This window comes from Loxodonta africana, chromosome 4 (assembly GCF_030014295.1).
Source record: "Loxodonta africana isolate mLoxAfr1 chromosome 4, mLoxAfr1.hap2, whole genome shotgun sequence".
Lineage (NCBI taxonomy): Eukaryota > Metazoa > Chordata > Mammalia > Proboscidea > Elephantidae > Loxodonta > Loxodonta africana.
Window position 1 is genome coordinate 30110950 of NC_087345.1, and position 19770 is coordinate 30130719.

Here is a 19770-nt window from a genome sequence, read left to right on the forward strand (position 1 = left end):
CAAGGCCATATTATCCAACTACCGATCCTTCTTCATTTCCAACTTTCACATTCCAATCCCAGGAATTATCAGTGCATCCTAATTGCATGTTTAATCAATTTCAGACTGCAGAAGTTGGTAAAAGTCTTCAATTTCTTCACCTTTGGCCTTAGTGGCTGGTGTATAAATTTGAATAGCAGTTATATTAACTAGTCTTCCTTGTAGGCATATGGATATTATCCTATCACTGAAGGCATTGTACTTCAGGATAGATCTTGAAATGTTCCTTTTGACGATGAATGCAACACCATTCCTCAAGTTTTCTTTCCTGGCAGAGTAGACCATATGATTGTCCAATTCAAAATGACCAATACCAGTCCATTTTAGCTCACTAATGCATAGGATATCGGTCTTTATGGGTTGCATTTCATTTTTGATGATTTCCAATTTTCCTAGATTCATACTTTATGCATCCAGGTTCTAATTATTAGTGAATGTTTGCAGCTGTTTCTTCTCATTTTGACTCATGCCACATCAGCAATGGAAGGGCCAAAAAGCTTGACCCCACCCATGTGATTAAGGTCAACTCTACTTTGAGGAGGCAGTTCTTCCCCAGTCATCTTTTGAGTGCTGTCCAACCTGGGGGGCTCATCTTCCAGCACTATATCAGACAATGTTCCACTGCTATTCATAGGTTTTCACTGGCTAATTCTTTTCAGAAGTAGACTGCCGAGTCCTTCTTCCTCATCTGTCTTAGCCTGGAAGCTCAGCTGAAACCTGTCTGCCATGGGGGACCCTGCTGGTATTTGAATACTGGTGGTATAGCTCCCAGCATCACAGCAACACACAAGCCCCCACAGTATGACAAACTGACAGGCGCAAGGGGGTTAGTTGGAATTACCTGCTTTAATGTAGAATTCTTTAACATGCTTACGAGGTCACAGATGCTTGAAACTTAATATAATGACTCGAGTCTATTCCCCTGACCTCAGGAGGTTGTGGGCAAGTCAAAACATAAATAACTCAGGCTTCAAAGTGGGTATTTTTTAGCTTGAATTTTTCCCTGGGCTATCTTAGAGCAAATTATCAGGCCAAAGCTCTATTTTGTTTTATTATACAGTAAGCTTTTCTGAAATGAGCAAGTTTATTCACTGTGCTTTTCATTTAGATTCTACTTCTGCACTGGATTGCAGCCTTAGCCTTCTCTGATACATCCAGCTCTCTCTCCTCTTACTGGTGTTTATGGCATTTACCACTGAAGTGAACAGAGGGGAGAAAAACAAGACCCTTAAAAAAAAAAAAAAAAAAACAAGTTTAAATGGAAACATGGCATAATTAGATAATAAAAATATAATGTTGCTAAAATGGGCCTCTGCTGCACTTGTCTATGCATTACCTGGGTGGAAGATTTTGGTTTTCCCACTAGTGATTCCAGAAGAGCTTGCCTCCATTTTTATTGACCTTCTGCCTGGTGGAAGTGAGGAATGCCTGACCACGGGGAGGCGGCGTGACCCTGGGCGGCTTCCCACACTTCGCCGTTGATGGATTTGCAAACGCTTTTCAGCCCCATGAATAGATAAACTTAAACCTGGAAGGAGAAACAGCACCATTTTATTGCAGAAGTCAGTTCAGCATGGTTAAAACACCAAGTTGTTAAATTCTGGCACCAAATCCAGACAAAACACACACCTACCACTTTTAAATTCTTAAGGGATGCTAGTGACAATAAACTGTGATACCAATTGATTTTCACATGACCTTATTAATATATTGAACATCATTTCATTTAAAAGCAGGAATGTTTAGTTATCATGACAAGACTTTTATAAATGGGGATCCGATAAAGTCAAATATTAAAATTCTCACTTCTCAGAATCCTGGAAAAATACATGCACAAGTGGCATACTGTTGTCAGAGTCTATGGGGGTTAGGAACTGTTGCCAAGGTATCCGAAATTTTCAAAAAAATCAAGAAGCTTTCTCCATGGGATTCATGTATAGGCTAGAGTTGAACACTGAACCCAGATTTATACCTCTCATAATCTTAGAATTATATTAATTTAAAAATTATTTTATTCTGGAAATTTTCAAACATACCAAAAGTGAAAAGAATAGCATAATGAACCACCGGTACCCATCACCTAGCTTCAACAAATGACAATACTTTTCTGATCTTATTTCATCGATCCTTCTCCTTTTTATCGTTGGCTTACTTTTGAGGGGACAGACATTTTAAAGGTAATTACAAACCTCATGTCAACATCATACATAAACCCCTCAGTATGCACTTCTTACTGGCAGGACCATGCCAATAACATACCTAACCAAATCGACAGTAATTCCTAATGCCTTATCATCTAAAACCTGGCCAACATAAATTTCCCAGATTACTTCAAAAATACCTTTCTAGTAATGCATTTGTTTTGCCAGAATCTAAACATGTTTTGAATATTGGATTTTCTGGATATTTCTTACTTTCTTTTATTCTGTAACAGTCTTCCTTTTTTTTTTTTTTTCCATGCTACTGATGTGTATAGAAAGGGGGTCATTTGTCCCGCATAATGTTCCACACTCGGATTTGACTGAATACTTCCTCAAAGCATCATTTAACTAGTTCTTTTACCCCCAACTTGCCATAAACTGGTATTAATTACAAAGACTTGATTCAATGTAGGTTCAACTTTTTAGCCAAAATAATTCATAAGTGGTGCTGCATATTTCCTATCCCATGACATTAGGAAATCCACAATGTCTAGTTGTCACTCTTTCAGTTGTGCTAAGACTAATCAAAAATTTCAAGCAGGGACATCTATTATAGCATTGACCAATGTCAACCTTTCACCTAATGAAATTTAGTCTGACAATCACACACACACACACACACACAGAGAGGGAGATGGGATAAATTTTTAGCATCATAAACAATATTGATTGCAACTGACTAAAGCATATAAAATATATTTTAAAACACTGATTTCGAAAAAATATATTTTAAAAAAGAAATTCACTGATCATCATTAGAAGTTGCTAAGATACCAATTCCTCACTCAGAAAATTGATCAATAAAGGGAAAGAAGCAAGCATTTATCCTGCCTTTCCTTTGCCAACCATATTTCAAAGTAACCAAACAGCTGATAAGGGCAAGTTCTTCACTACAGTACAATTCCAGCTAATAAATGCAGACAGAATAAGAGAATTAGAAAATCATTTTAGAAGTCCTAGTGAAATATAAGTGATTGTTATATTATTTGTCCAAGGTAGCACAGCTAGGACAAGTAGGGCTGGAACGCAAACTCACAGAAGACTGAATCCAGATCTGGTTCTTACAAAAAGACAAGAAAAGATATTATTAGCCTTATGGATGCCAACCAGCCAGGGAGACTCGGTCAGGAATCACGTTATCTGGTAAGGACAAGCTAAACTTCACCAAATCACAGAATTTTTGATTAAGAGGAGAATCTCTTGAAACTTGAAGGTAATGCTGCAAGTTACCTTAGCATTTAGCTAATTAATCTGGTGTCTTTTACAGATGTGGAACCGAGGCTGGAGAGGTAAAGCAATTGGTCTACGCATTACCAGTACTTAGAGGCTACACTGAGAAGTCTACTGAAAACCCAGAAATGAGAGAAATAAAGGCCTGCTCAAAGGGAAATTGCAAAATTAGCAATCATGAGTCATGTGGGAGGCATGAAGAGTCACTTTAAATGTCCCCAGGAAAAAAAAAACAATGGTACCAACCTCATAGAGTTGTTGTGAGAATTAAGAATTAATACATATAGAGTGCTTAGGAAAGTGTCTGGCATACAGCAGGTGCTCAGGACATGTTAAGTGTCATCATTACTTTCTATCAGGTGCATATCATATCCTCAGTCTTCATTTTCAATCCTTACCACTTACTGTTAAGTCAGTTCTGACACATGGCAACCCCAACTGTGTCAGAGTAGAACTGTGTGCCACAGGGTTTTCAATGGGTAATTTTTCAGAAGTAGATCTCTAAGCCTTTCTTCTGAGGTGCCTTTAGGTGGACTCAAACTGCCAGCCTTTCAGTTTGCAGCTGAGCACATTAACTGTTTGCACCATCCAAGGATTCCTCTTACCCCTTCAGTTCTAGCATTTAGCACCATGGCCTCTGCTCGCCTGTTTTAAACTCTTCCTTTGGTGTCCAAGACACTTCAGCTTCCCGCTAACTCTCCTACTCCTCTAGCCTCTCTTCTTTCTCCTGTTCCCACAGGTAGATACTTCCCTAAGTTCTGACTTAGGCCTTTTCTCTCTCTACATCCTCTCTGCAGGAGATCTATGTTCTCCACATCTTCAACTATCATCTCTGTGTGGCAAATTCTAATGAATCTTAAGAAAGGACAACTCAAATCACAATGGGGTCTGGTCAGCCAAGAAGCATAAAAAACAAAACAGTGTAACAGAGACAAACCTGGACAGTGCGAGTCTACGTGACGGCCCAGCCACCTGGGTAAGTGTGAGTCTTCTACTCCTAGGTGTCTCTCTGTGAACAGGACCATTACCAGGGTGCCAACCTGCCAACCTTCCACTCCCCCATGCTCTCTACCACCATGGTATACTCCACATTTCCATAGAGGGGCAGAACGAATGTCTGGAGACACACCAGGACCCCAGGAGAACATAGACAGATATGTATGTGACAGATGAGGGAAGGGGAGAGATGCTTTAAGACAACATGAGGTGGTACACGACTGTCTCTATTTGTAAATATTAAACAGGCTGCTATCCCACAGACACTCTTCTTGTCCTTTTAGCAGAAGGATCACAGGGCTGAAGACACTAGGGTTCTGACTCAGTGTGACACTTCTAGCTCTTATATAATTCCCCCCAAGGAAGCATAAAATGACATAAACGAGAATAAAAATTACACAGTTGAAACGAATGGTGTAGGTATGTGAAACTACTGGATCTCATGTTAGAAAATATATAATAATGTAGATCACAGTAAAAGAAAGTTAAATAAAAAAAGAATCCATGAATATTACTGGGAGAGGATGAATGTGAAGAAAGGAGTATATTACATGGGAATTTGGGAGGAATCCCTAATGCCTGAGCAAATCTACCCTGGTCCTCCAGGAATTACGAATCCTCAGACGTGCAGATAAAGTGCCTGGGCCATTAGAATTCTCACCATACAAGAGCAACATCCAATGGATAAGAGAGATGTATAAACAAATAGTACAAATGACAGCAAATACACCCCAGATATTTGAAAACATTAACATTTTTAGAAGATTCCAAAGTCACATCCTCAGAAATAAGTTGCCAGCTAATACACTGTACCATACAATTTGTTCCTAATTACTTTGAAAAAAAAAAAAAGGTTGACACTTTTTATCTACTGTTTATCCGGCGCTGTGCTAGATATTGATCATTATTCCAGTAATGCCTAGCCACAACCTTAGAGACATAGAATTGGCATCTACATTTTACAGATAGAACACTTGAGGCTCAGGAGGTTAAGTTACTTGTCCAAGGCCACACAACAAGTGATTAACTGGAATTTCAACCTTGCTCTTTTCTACTATATCATATAGCCTGATGAATTAAATACCAATACATAGACTAACTATGTAGTGGTTCTGAATAACTTAACAGATCTAGCAAGGCAGGGGTTGGAAGGTATAGTATGCCAATAGTCCTCTGACCCCAACTCTTCCCCCTTTTCCATGTTTGGCTCAAAGCATCGCCCATGCTGAAATGTGTTCTTGACCACCTATCAAACACCTTAGTCATTAAGGACCAGCTAAAACCCCATCTTCCCCTTGAATACCTTCTAGCCCCTCGGCCCACAGCCAACACTCTAGTCCTACAATGCTCTTGTACTCTCACTCAGCTGCTGGTAAAATGATGTCCCATTTTTCCAACTATCTCTAAGGGCAAGGATCATATTGTATGCTTTCCTGATTTCTTCCTCATCTCTGAACAAAGCACATTCCATATGGCAGGTGTGGGACTATAATCCCCCTTCAGTCTCTTCTCCCTCTGCGCTTTGCACTCTACATGGTTCATAGACTCCTTGTGCATAAGCAGAGTGCAGGGTCGAGAGCCAGTCCAGTAAATGGCACTGAGCATGTTTACCTGAGCTCCACATTTCTAATTTAGTTCTTCCTGTTCCAATATACCCTGATTATCTTTTCTAGACTCCTTGAAGCCTGAACCTTGGCTGTCCCCCTCAGCTTCAGCAGATGGCTTCCTCTCCATCTAAACTGAGAAGACAGCAACAATGATGTTAAGTGCCCAATCTTCACTCCCTTCCACCTCAAAACATCTTTTGAAAAGTACTCTTCCACTTGAGATCTGTTATCTCCCTTACTCGAGAAAAGACCCAAAGCTAGAACCTTGGGAGACATCCATCTTTACAGATGAAAAGAGGGAAGTACAGTGCAGTGGTTAAAATGCAGATGTTGCAGTTAGAGTTTCTGGGTTCAAATTCTGGCCACAGCATTTACTATTTCTGTGACCTAGAAAGTTATTTAATCTCTCTGCACTTCATTTTTGTCACCTGTAAACTGAGGATAATAATTGTTCCTATTTTATAGGGTTGTTGTAAGAATTACATGAGTTAATACCTATAAACCACTTAGGACAGTGTCTGGCATATAGAATTCTGATTCTCATTGACATCAAGTCGATTTTGACTCACAGTAACCCTATGAGACAGAGTAGAACAGCCACAGGCAGTTCTTAAGGAGTGGCTGATGGCTTTAAACCGCCAATCTTTTGGTTAGCAGCCAAGCTCTTAACCACTGCACTACCAGGGCTCTGGCATATAGAGGGTGCTCAGTATAAGTTAGCTGTCATCACTACCTTTAGTCATATTAATGGCTTCCATACGGCCTTCATTCGCATGCCTTAACCTCTAGAATTTAGCACCATTGCCTCCTGCTCATCTGTTATAAAATCCTTACTTTGGTTTCCAGAACACAGAAGCTTCTTACTACCTCTCTAAGCTCTCTTCCCTTTCCTGTTCCCAAAAGTGGGTGTATTAGTTTCCTATTGCTGCTATAACAAATTATCACAACTTCGGTAGCTTAAAGCAAGAGAAATTTATTTTCTTACAATTCTGGGGGCCAGAAATTCAAAAGCAAGGTGTTGAAAGGGTTATATTCCCTCCAGAGGCCCTGGGGGAGAGTCCATTTCTTGTCTCTTCTAGCTTCTGGTAGCTGCCTGGCATTGTGGCTGCATCATTCCAATCTCTGCCTCTGTCTTCCCATCACCTTCTCCCCTCTCTGTGTGTAATTGGCCAATTTCTCTCTGGCTCCCTCTTACAAGGACACTTGGCATTTAGGATTCATCCAGATAATCCAGGATAATCTCATCTCAAGATCCTTAACTTAATCACATTCACAAATTTTCAGGATTAGGACGTGGATGTACCTTTGGGGGCCATTTAGTCTCCCAAGGTGGGTATTCCCCCAAGGTTTTGATTTTGGCCTTTATCTTTCTCATGTAGAAATCCCCAGACAATTTTACACAGTCCATGTCTCCAACTATCATCTCTGGGTGGTCATAGCTTCTCAAATCGCTCCTCCTGCTTTTCTGTTTCCTCAGCTTCAAGCCCATATTTCCTACTTGGTCTGATTTCTTTCATGGGAAACTCAATGAGTCTAGCAGAAACACCATAGTATTCTTGATAACAAAACCCAACGCTCAGGTTTCCTTTAAGCTCTGCATATATTTTCTTAAAAAAAAAAAAAGTTGCTGTTGAGTCAATTCCAACCGATAGCAACCCTATAGGGCATTTTCTTCTCAAAAATTCTGTCTAGAATCTAAGTGTTTTTCTTAGTGAAATAAAATTCTGAGGTGTTCCTTCCCTCTGGCCCTCTTCCAAGGTGCATTTGTTCTGGCTGCATTGCACAGCAGAAGTTTGCTTGTGTAAAAGTGATTTGCTTTCATCTAAATGTCATTACTGTGATTCAGAAGAGCTGCTTGCCATGGGAACATTTGTGGTTCTGTCAATGTTTTACAACTTGAAGCAACAGCATCTATGTGTTGCATCACTCTCCTTGTCATTTCTTAGGTAAATTACTTTCAAACTACTGAAAAACTATATTTTGAATGTCACCACCACAGGAAATATATAAGACTTACTTGTACCTAATTAAGAAGAAAGCAATCAAAAACCAAAAAACAAAACCATTGCCATCGAGCTGATTCCGATGCATAGCAACCCTATAGGACAGAGTAGAACCACCCTATAGGGTTTCCAAGGAGCGGCTGGTGGATTCGAACTGCCAACCTTTTGGTTAATAGCCAAACTCTTAACCACTGTGCAACCAGGGCTCCTAAAGCAGTGTATGGAAGGGAATATTTATTTCTAGTTTTCCCTTTCACTCAGATTTAACCATAAGGTGGAAATCTAGCACATCACCTTCCTGGGAACACTGACCTAAATGGAGGTAAAATTCTTCTGGCTATGCTCAGGCCTGGGTTTACTTTTCCAAACTTTCTGGAGCTTTTCTAATATCATCTCTTTTATGGCTCAAAGAACGGTGCAAATGATTAATGTGCTTGCCTGCTAACCAAAAGGTCAGAGGTTTGAGTACCCCCAGAGGTACCTCGAAAGAAAGGCCTGTTGATCCACTTCTGTAAGATCAGCCATTGTAAACCCCACGGAATATAGTCCCACTCAGACACACATGGGGTTACCATGAGTCCGAGGTGACTCCACAGTAACTGGTGACTGGTAATGGCTTAAAGAAAATTTTATAAGATGTTTACAAAGTCATGTGAAAACCTTCTATGTCCAAGGGAGGAAAAAGCTCAACCACATAGGAATACACGTAGAAAAGGAAGCACATGACTTGTCATTAGCTCAGGCAGGTACCCATTGGAGGTGATGGGATTTGTGTGGCTTCAGTGAGATGTGCTCAGCTAGACCCAGAAGCAGCAGATCCTGAGGAGCAGTGAGCATCAGAAGTGGTAGGTAACTGAGTGTGGGCTCAGTCCAGGAAGTAGTCATAGATGCTGAGATTCAACCCAGATAGGATCCCTCTGGGGCCTAAAGATGGAGTGTTGCTTAGTCGCAGCAGACCTGATGAGAAGATTTGCTACAGCAGAACCTTCCTCCATGACACCAGGTCCTTGGGTGTGTCCTGTTGCCCTTTCATTAAGTCTTTCCACATCCTGCCGGGCTATCTGACAGATACTCGTCAGCATATTATGCAAATCTGGCAATACCGACACATCAAAACCAGGAAGAGCTTCCTGCCAAGACATTATAATCTGTAATTTTGCGACAGTTGTCTGTCTAAAGCCGCATTTACTTGGCATTTTTGAAAACAGACAAAAGCACTAAGACAAAAACATTAATAATAATATCCAGATTTAACTTTTGGCTCAATGTCTATATGAAGAATCTACAGAGTGAGAAAGGGTAACAGCCCTCAAGAATGTTTAACCAGCATTACTTGAATTCAAATAAAGTGCTGCAGATAAATTACTGGTGCTTTCTCTTCAAATCTATCTCTCGATTTTTTACAGCTTTTTGTAAACTTCTTTCTCTGCTGTTGCTGGGTCTGACTTAGCATCTCCATTTTAATCCCTGTTGCAGACTTCTACTAGAAGGACTTCATCATGGCAGAGTAGATTATTGTCCCTAAATCTTCACAGCCTCTCTCTGCCATATGACCCATAAGTACTTTCCAGTAGAGAGGGGCAGTGTTTTCCTTGCTCCACTGATTTTGGGCTGGGTCACCATGACTTGCTTTGGCCAATGGGGTGTTAGTGGTCACAACAAAAGCAGGAGATTGAAATGTGCCTGGATGATTTTGGCTTGGTCTCTTGTGTTTCTGCTGCCACTGCGAGAAGAACATACCCTGAGTAGCTATAAACGAGACACATGGAACAGACCCAAACTCAACCTGCAGCCTGGAGCTAAGACTTGCTAAATCTAGCCAAGATCAGTCAAATAGCAGCTGCTTTGAAGATGCTTGAACAAAAAGACAATGTTTCTGTGTGTGACCCACTATGATTAGGGGTTACTGGTATACAAGGGAGCCCTGGTGGCGCAGTGCTTAAGAGCTATGGCAAGCTATGGATGCTTATCAAAAGGTGGGCAGTTCAAATCCACCAGGCACTCCTTGGAAACCCTATGGGGCAGTTCTACTCTGTCCTTTGGGTCACGATGAGTCAGAATTGACTCGACAGCAATGGGTTGGGTTTTTTTGTGGGGGGTATACAACAGAAACTTAACAAACACAGCCCAAAAAAATAGTCTTCACAAGGTGGAAATGAAATAGTGCTTATAGATGTTCTCTGTGCTAGTGATGTTTTGTTGACTACTACCTGCCTTGAGTCCATTCATCACCCTTCTACATCCTATTCTGGGCCCTGGGAAGCTGACCCTACAGACTGCATCACCTGGGCTCTCTCACAGGATTCTAGCTGGCCCCAGCCAGTTGAAGGCACCAGCAGGAGCTGGAGAGTGGGAGGAAGGAGAGGTTGAGTTATTTTCTCCCTGCTCTCTCCCTGCTTTAGCACTAACTCTGGCAGTCCTCAACAAATCTAGTCCCACTGTGTAGCCGCTCTTCCAAGGCTCCTGCTATCGATGGGCTCTACTACTACCCTTGCCTCTGTAGGACTAGGTGTAGTAAAGGCTCTCTACTGCTGTTAGATCTCGGTGCTTCACCATCTCTTGGTAGTTTTCCCTACCCAGCTACACTTTTGCAACATAACAAGTCACTTTGTTAAAATCTGTTCACCTACTGGAATTCTGTTTCTTGCCAGGCTATGACTATTAGAGCCTTTGACTTCCATCTCTTTCAACTTTAACACTCACTGGTTCTATAGCCTCATAATCAATAACAACATGACTGAACACTTTCTGGAAACTTCTCAAATACTTCATGTTTGTTACCCTTTACCTTCATCCCCCCAAATTTTCTCATTTTGTATCACTTCAGGTCTTTTTTTTTTTAATGCTACTCCCACTGCCAAGCTCAACCAAGCTAAACTCTGAATTTCTTACTTTACCTTATCCTGTGGCATCTAATTTATCCTAAATCTCGACATCCTCAGGGAAATGCTGAAAGAATAGCTATGGATTTCCTGTCATCTTCTGAAAGTTTAAGGTTCTATCTTGTGTTTTGTGAACTTAGGCATAAGGTCCCTCCCCCTTCACCTCACATTTCTGTTTCTCAGATAGATATAAACCTTGTGTCAACATAGCAGCAAAATTGCCATAGATGAGTGTTAAGGATGTGAACTAGATGGCAGTAGCCAATTATAAGTACGTGGTTTCAAATTAATACCTTAGGAGCAAGTTCCTTCTGAGATCTTCAATTGTTTATTTATTGACTCATTTAACAAACATTTGTTGAGAGCTTTCTCTGAGCCAAACACTGAGAATTCAGAGATTAAGGGATAGAGTCCTTGTACTCATGTGGCCCATAGTCTAAAATTGGCAGCATCCGCAGCACTCAAGCAGCAAAGAGGAAGGGTATCTAATATAACCTGGAGAGGATATCAATACTTCCCGGCTTAAAAAAAAAAAAGAGAAAAGAAAAATAAGGGCATATGGCATTCTTAAAAAGCCAGTGAGACATCTCTGATTTTCTTAAAACAAATTTAACCATTAGGCATTTTTACAAAAGAGTGGCATACCCAAATATCATCACACCCCAGGTATAGACAGTTGGGGATTGACAACAAAAATAGCTAAGTGGGAACTAGATATCTATTTGACACAGTGAAACTCATACATGGTGAAAAAAGTATAGACTGCAATCCTGAATTTCAGTGGGACCACTTATTAAATGATATCACCAAGTGAGCAACTTAAATAGCATAAGAACATTATTCCTTAAGATTCTTGGATGCAATTTTGCAACTTATGTTGGCAGTCAATAAAATACTTCTAGAAATGCAATACAAAAAATTTCTTACCAGTAACATCAAATGATAAGCATTAAACCCCTTTTTTTTTTTTTTTTTTAGGTATGGTGCTTTATCCCTTTTGTTACTGAATATTTATTAAAAAAAAATTTTTTTGATGCTATGTGCTTTCACTAATTATAGCATGCAGATTCAAAGACCAATTCAGAATTTTTGACGTGAGTTACAGATCTTAAGATATATGATCTGGTAACACAAGCCACCAGTAAGGTGAGTGGCACTGTGGTGCCACCGATCTGTGGTATGACAATACACCAATAAGAAATAAATAGTTTCTGGGGAGTGCCTTTCTTAAAGGTTACATGGGGAACCTCTGGTTTTCCAAATATTACACAGAAAAAACAGAACGAACCCATCAGGGCTCCCTGACTATCACGCAGGAAAGCCATTATTATCCTTGCAAGCCTAATCTCACAGAAATAAAGTAAAAAAAAAAAAAAAGGCAACAGTTTACAAAACCGGCATATCCTGCAAGCATCACCTAATAGAATGCTCAACCTACACGACAACGAACCTCCAATACCTGTCTGTTGAGCTTCACACTTTTGAAAAGGGACCCACCTTGATGCTAAATGCATTGGAACTGGAATAACATACTACCTACAAGCTCCAGAGGTGTAAAAAATAGCTGGTATAGGGTTACATCCATAGTAGCGAAAGGGTTATATAAGATTTTGGTCATTTAAAACTAAAACCATTCCTGAAGCCAACTCTTTGGACAAAGATTAGGCTGGACCATAAGACATAAAATGATACTGGTGAGGAGTGTGCTTCTTGGCTCGAATAGACACATGAGACTATGTGGGCTGCTGCTGTCCAGAGGTGAGATGAGAAGGCAGAGGCAGACAGGAGCAGGTAGAAAAGACACAGGAAATACAGGGTAGAGAAGAGGAGTATACTGTCACATTTTGGAAGAGCAACTAGGGTCACATAACAATGTGTATATAAGTTTTTGTATGAGAAACTGACTTGAATTGTAAACTTTCACTTAAAGCACAATAAAAAAAAGAGAGAGAGAAAGGTTTTGGTCATTTCGGTAACTGGGTAAAATTTAGTTAAAAAGAATTCTTTTGCAGAGCACAATGTCAGAAACAAGAATGGAGAAGGCAGAATCTGTGCCCACAAGAGGAGAGTGTCTGGCCTGGAAAAAAGGTATGCAAAAGTAACTCTAAAAGAAGAGCAGTGTGAAAGGTCCATAATGTAAATACAGCACAGACTACGGGGAGAAAGGTGACCTAGAGCAGGGGTCAGCACACTTCTTCTATTCATAGGGCCAGTAAATGTTTTCATCTTTGCAGGCCATATGTTTTCTGTTGCACCCACTCAACTCTGCTGTTGTAACATGAAAGCAGCCATAGATGATATGTAAATGAATGACTGTGGCTATGTTCCCATAAAGTTTTATTTACAAAAGCAAATGGTGGGGGCGGAGCCAAGATGGCGGACTAGGCAGACGCTACCTCGGATCCCTCTTACAACAAAGACACGGAAAAACAAGTGAATCGATCACATACATAACAATCTACAAACCCTGAACAACAAACACAGATTTAGAGACAGAGAACGAACTAATACGGGGAAGCAGCGATTGTTTCCAGAGCCTGGAGCCAGTGTACCAGTCAGGTACGGCACAAGCACAGAGAGCTGCTCCATCCCCCTGAACTAACCCCGGGAGGGAGACCAGCCGGTTCCGCGGGCGGCGTGGGACGCAGCCGGCAGGAGAAGTCCCCGGGAGGCAGTGACTGGTCTTGGAGCAGGAAGAGCAGCGTCCCAGCCAGGGAACCGTCTCACCGGGATTTGGACTGGACGCAGGTACGGCATAAACACGGAGAGCTGCTCCACCCCCCTGAACTAACCCCGGGAAGGGGCCCAGCCGGGTCGCGCGGGCAGCGTGGGACGCAGCCGATAGGAGAAGTCCCCGGGAGGCAGCGACTGATATTGGAGCGGGGAGAACAGCGTCCCAGCCGGGACACTCGGTCACGGCACAAGCACGGGGAGCTGCTCTACCCATCTGAACTAACCCCGGGAGGGGGCCCACCTGGTTCGTGGGGGCGGCACAGCCACGAGGCTGGAGGGATGAGAAGTCCCCGGGAGGCAGTGACTGATTTTGGAGTCGAGAGTGCACCGTCCCAGTAGGGGAGCCTTGACGCTGGGCGTGGGGCTGGAAGCGGAGGATCTGACCGTGACTCCAGCGGGCCAGACTCCCCGGGGGCAATCTCCATACAGCCAGCACACATAGGCGACGTGCCCGCGGGAGTCTCAGATATAATAGTCATTCCAAGCAAGACAAGCAACTCTGGCTATATTCTGAGGTGCTACTCTCCTATCTCTCTGTTCCCTCCCCCACCCTCCCCAGGCGGCTTCATTAACATCCGAATAGCCTGAGCCAGAGGGAGAACTCTGATAGGGGTCTGACTGCATTTTTTTTTAGCGGATTTTCTGGAAAAACTAGTTTCCCAGTGATGGCTCGGAGACAACAATCCATATCAAACCACTTAAAGAAGCAGACCGTGACAGCTTCTCCAACCCCCCAAACAAAAGAATCAAAATCTTTCCCAAATGAAGATACAATCCTGGAATTATCAGATACAGAATATGAAAAACTAATTTACAGAATGCTTAAAGATATCACAAATGAAATTAGGATAACTGCAGAAAAAGCCAAGGAACACACTGATAAAACTGTTAAAGAACTCAAAAAGATTATTCAAGAACATAGTGGAAAAAGTAATAAGTTGCAAGAATCCATAGAGAGACAACATGTAGAAATCCAAAAGGTTAACAATAAAATAACAGAATTAGACAACGCACTAGGAAGTCAGAGGAGCAGACTCGAGCAATTAGAATGCAGACTGGGACATCTGGAGGACCAGGGAATCAACTCCAACATAGCTGAAAAAAAATCACATAAAAGAATTAAAAAAAATGAAGAAACCCTAAGAATTATGTGGGACTCTATCAAGAAGGATAACCCGCGGATGATTGGAGTCCCAGAACAGGGAGGCGGGACAGAAAACACAGAGAAAATAGTTGAAGAACTCCTGACAGAAAACTTCCCTGACATCATGAAAGACGAAAGGATATCTATCCAAGATGCTCATCGAACCCCATTTAAGATTGATCCAAAAAGAAAAACACCAAGACATATTATCATCAAACTCGCCAAAACCAAAGATAAACAGAAAATTTTAAAAGCAGCCAGGGAGAAAAGAAAGGTTTCCTTCAAGGGAGAATCAATAAGAATAAGTTCAGACTACTCAGCAGAAACCATGCAGGCAAGAAGGGAATGGGACGACATATACAGAACACTGAAGGAGAAAAACTGCCAGCCAAGGATCATATATCCAGCAAAACTCTCTCTGAAATATGAAGGCGAAATTAAGATATTTACAGACAAACACAAGTTTAGAGAATTTGCAAAAACCAAACCAAAGCTACAAGAAATACTAAAGGATATTGTTTGGTCAGAGAACCAATAATATCAGATATCAGCGCAACACAAGGTCACAAAACAGAACGTCCTGATATCGACTCAAATAGGGAAATCACAAAAACAAACAAATTAAGATTAATTAAAAAAAAAATACACATAACAGGGAATCATGGAAGTCAATAGGTAAAAGATCACAATAATCAAAAAGAGGGACTAAAAACAGGAGGCATTGAACTGCCATATGGAGAGTGATACAAGGCGATATAGAACAATACAAGTTAGATTTTTACTTAGAAAAATAGGGGTAAATAATAAGGTAACCACAAAAAGGTATAACAACTCTATAACTCAAGCTAAAAGCCAAGAAAAACGTAACGACTCAACTAACATAAAGTCAAACACTATGAAAATGAGGATCTCACAATTTACTAAGAAAAACGCCTCAGCACAAAAAAGTATGTGGAAAAATGAAATTGTCAACAACACACATAAAAAGGCATCAAAATGACAGCACTAAAAACTTATTTATCTATAATTACCCTAAATGTAAATGGACTAAATGCACCAATAAAGAGACAGAGAGTCACAGACTGGATAAGGAAACACGATCCATCTATATGCTGCCTACAAGAGACACACCTTAGACTTAGAGACACAAACAAACTAAAACTCAAAGGATGGAAAAAAGTATATCAAGCAAACAATAAGCAAAAAAGAAGAGGAGTAGCAATATTAATTTCTGACAAAATAGACTTTAGACTTAAATCCACCACAAAGCATAAAGAAGGACACTATTTAATGATAAAAGGGACAATTGATCAGGAAGACATAACCATATTAAATATTTATGCACCCAATGACAGGGCTGCAAGATACATAAATCAAATTTTAACAGAATTGAAAAGTGAGATAGATACCTCCACAATTATAGTAGGAGACTTCAACACACCACTTTCGGAGAAGGACAGGACATCCAGTAAGAAGCTCAATAGAGACACGGAAGACCTACTTACAACAATCAACCAACTTGACCTCATTGACTTATACAGAACTCTCCACCCAACTGCTGCAAAATATACTTTTTTTTCTAGCGCACATGGAACATTCTCTAGAATAGACCACATATGAGGTCATAAAACAAACCTTTGCAGAGTCCAAAACATTGAAATATTACAAAGCATCTTCTCAGACCACAAGGCGATAAAACTAGAGATCAATAACAGAAAAACTAGGGAAAAGAAATCAAATACTTGGAAAATGAACAATACCCTCCTGAAAAAAGACTGGGTTATAGAAGACATCAAGGAGGGAATAAGAAAATTCTTAGAAAGCAACGAGAATGAAAATACTTCCTATCAAAACCTCTGGGACACAGCAAAAGCAGTGCTCAGAGGCCAATTTATATCGATAAATGCACACATACAAAAAGAAGAAAGAGCCAAAATCAGAGAACGTCCCTACAACTTGAACAAATAGAAACTGAGCAACAAAAGAATCCATCAGGCACCAGAAGAAAACAAATAATAAAAATTAGAGCTGAACTAAATGAATTAGAGAACAGAAAAACAATTGAAAGAATTAACAAAGCCAAAAGCTGGTTCTTTGAAAAAATTAACAAAATTGATAAACCATTGGCTAGACTGACTAAATAAATACAGGAAAGGAAACAAATAACCCGAATAAGAAACGAGAAGGACCACATCACAACAGAACCAAATGAAATTAAAAGAATCATTTCAGATTATTATGAAAAATTGTACTCTAACAAATTTGAAAACCTAGAAGAAATGGATGAATTCCTGGAAAAACACTACCTACCTAAACTAACACATTCAGAAGCAGAACAACTAAATAGACCCATAACAAAAAAAGAGATTGAAACGGTAATCAAAAAACTCCCAACAAAAAAAAGCCCTGGCCCAGACGGCTTCACTGCAGAGTTCTACCAAACTTTCAGAGAAGAGTTAACACCACTACTTCTGAAGGTATTCCAAAGCATAGAAAATGACGGAATACTACCCAACTCATTCTATGAAGCCACCATCTCCCTGATACCAAAACCAGGTAAAGACATTACAAAAAAAGAAAATTATAGACCTATATCCCTCATGAACATCGATGCAAAAATCCTCAACAAAATTCTAGCCAATAGAATCCAACAACACATCAAAAAAATAATTCACCCTGATCAAGTGGGATTTATACCAGGTATGCAAGGCTGGTTTAATATCAGAAAAACCATTAATGTAATCCATCACATAAATAAAACAAAAGACAAAAACCACATGATCTTATCAATTGATGCAGAAAAGCATTTGACAAAGTCCAACACCCATTTATGATAAAAACTCTTCCCAAAATAGGAATTGAAGGAAAATTCCTCAACATAATAAAGGGCATCTATGCAAAGCCAACAGCCAATATCACTCTAAGTGGAGAGAACCTGAAAGCATTTCCCTGGAGAACGGGAACCAGACAAGGATGCCCTTTATCACCGCTCTTATTCAACATCGTGCTGGAAGTCCTAGCCAGGGCAATTAGGCTAGACAAAGAAATAAAAGGTATCCGGATTGGCAAGGAAGAAGTAAAGTTATCACTATTTGCAGATGACATGATTATATACACAGAAAACCCTAAGGAATCCTCCAGAAAACTACTGAAACTAATAGAAGAGTTTGCCAGAGTCTCAGGTTATAAAATAAAAAAAAAACATACAAAAATCACTTGGATTCCTCTACATCAACAAAAAGAACACCGAAGAGGAAATAGCCAAATCAATACCATTCACAGTAGCCCCCAAGAAGATAAGATACTTAGGAATAAATCTTACCAAGGATGTAAAAGACCTATACAAAGAAAACTACAAAGCTCTACTACAAGAAATTCAAAAGGACATACTTAAGTGGACAAACATACCTTGCTCGTGGATAGGAAGACTTAACATAGTAAAAATGTCTATTCTACCAAAAGCCATCTATACGTTTAACGCACTTCCGATCCAAATTCCAATGTCATATTTTAAGGGGATAGAGAAACAAATCACCAATTTCATATGGAAGGGAAAGAAGCCCCGGATAAGCAAAGCACTACTGAAAAAGAAGAAGAAAGTGGGAGGCCTCACTTTACCTGACTTCAGAACCTATTATACAGCCACAGTAGTCAAAACAGCCTGGTACTGGTACAACAACAGGCACATAGACCAATGGAACAGAATTGAGAACCCAGACATAGATCCATCCACGTATGAGCAGCTGATATTTGACAAAGGACCAGTGTCAATTAATTGGGGAAAAGAAAGCCTTTTTAACAAATGGTGCTGGCATAACTGGATATCCATTTGCAAAAAAACAAAACAGGACCCATACCTCACACCATGCACAAAAACTAACTCCAAGTGGATCAAAGACCTAAACATAAAGACTAAAACGATAAAGATCATGGAAGAAAAAATTGGGACAACCCTAGGAGCCCTAATACAAGGTATAAACAGAATACAAAACATTACCAAAAATGATGAAGAGAAACCAGATAACTGGGAGCTCCTAAAAATCAAACACCTATGCTCATCTAAAGACTTCTCCAACAGAGTAGAAAGACCACCTACAGATTGGGAAAGAATTTTCAGCTATGACATCTCCGACCAGCACCTGATCTCTAAAATCTACATGATTCTGTCAAAACTCAACCACAAAAAGACAAACAACCCAATCAAGAAGTAGGCAAAGGATATGAACATGCACTTCACTAAAGAAGATATTCAGGCAGCCAACAGATACATGAGAAAATGCTCTCGATCATTAGCCATTAGAGAAATGCAAATTAAAACTACGATGAGATTCCATCTCACACCAGCAAGGCTGGCATTAATCCAAAAAACACAAAATAATAAATGTTGGAGAGGCTCCGGAGAGATTGGAACTCTCATACACTGCTGGTGGGAATGTAAAATGGTACAACCACTTTGGAAATCTATCTGGCGTCATCTTAAACAGTTAGAAATAGAACTACCATACAACCCAGAAATCCCACTCCTGGGAATATACCCTAGAGATACAAGAGCCTTCATACAAACAGATATATGCACACCCATGTTTATTGCAGCTCTGTTTACAATAGCAAAAAGTTGGAAGCAACCAAGGTGTCCATCAACGGATGAATGGTTAAATAAATTGTGGTATATTCACACAATGGAATACTACGCATCGATAAAGAACAGTGACGAATCTGTGAAACATTTCATAACATGGAGGAACCTGGAAGGCATTATGCTGAGCGAAATTAGTCAGAGGCAAAAGGACAAATATTGTATAAGACCACTATTATAAGATCTTGAGAAATAGTAAACCTGAGAAGAACACATACTTTTGTGGTTACGAGGGGGGGAGGGAGGGAGGGTGGGAGAGGGTTTTTTTTATTGATTAATCAGTAGATAAGAACTGCTTT

General features: G+C 40.2%; 1 protein-coding gene across 5 annotated transcripts in view; it reads right to left on the reverse strand.

Moving 5' to 3' along the window:
• ANO4 (anoctamin 4) overlaps positions 1–19770 on the reverse strand; it is a 491252-nt gene that overhangs the window by 239908 nt on the left and 231574 nt on the right. For all 5 annotated transcript variants that reach the window (XM_010599655.3, XM_023538812.2, XM_023538815.2 and 2 more), the window contains one exon: positions 1376–1567. In XM_010599655.3, coding sequence (XP_010597957.2) covers positions 1376–1567 — 192 coding nt within the window. The remainder of the gene's footprint in view (positions 1–1375; positions 1568–19770) is intronic.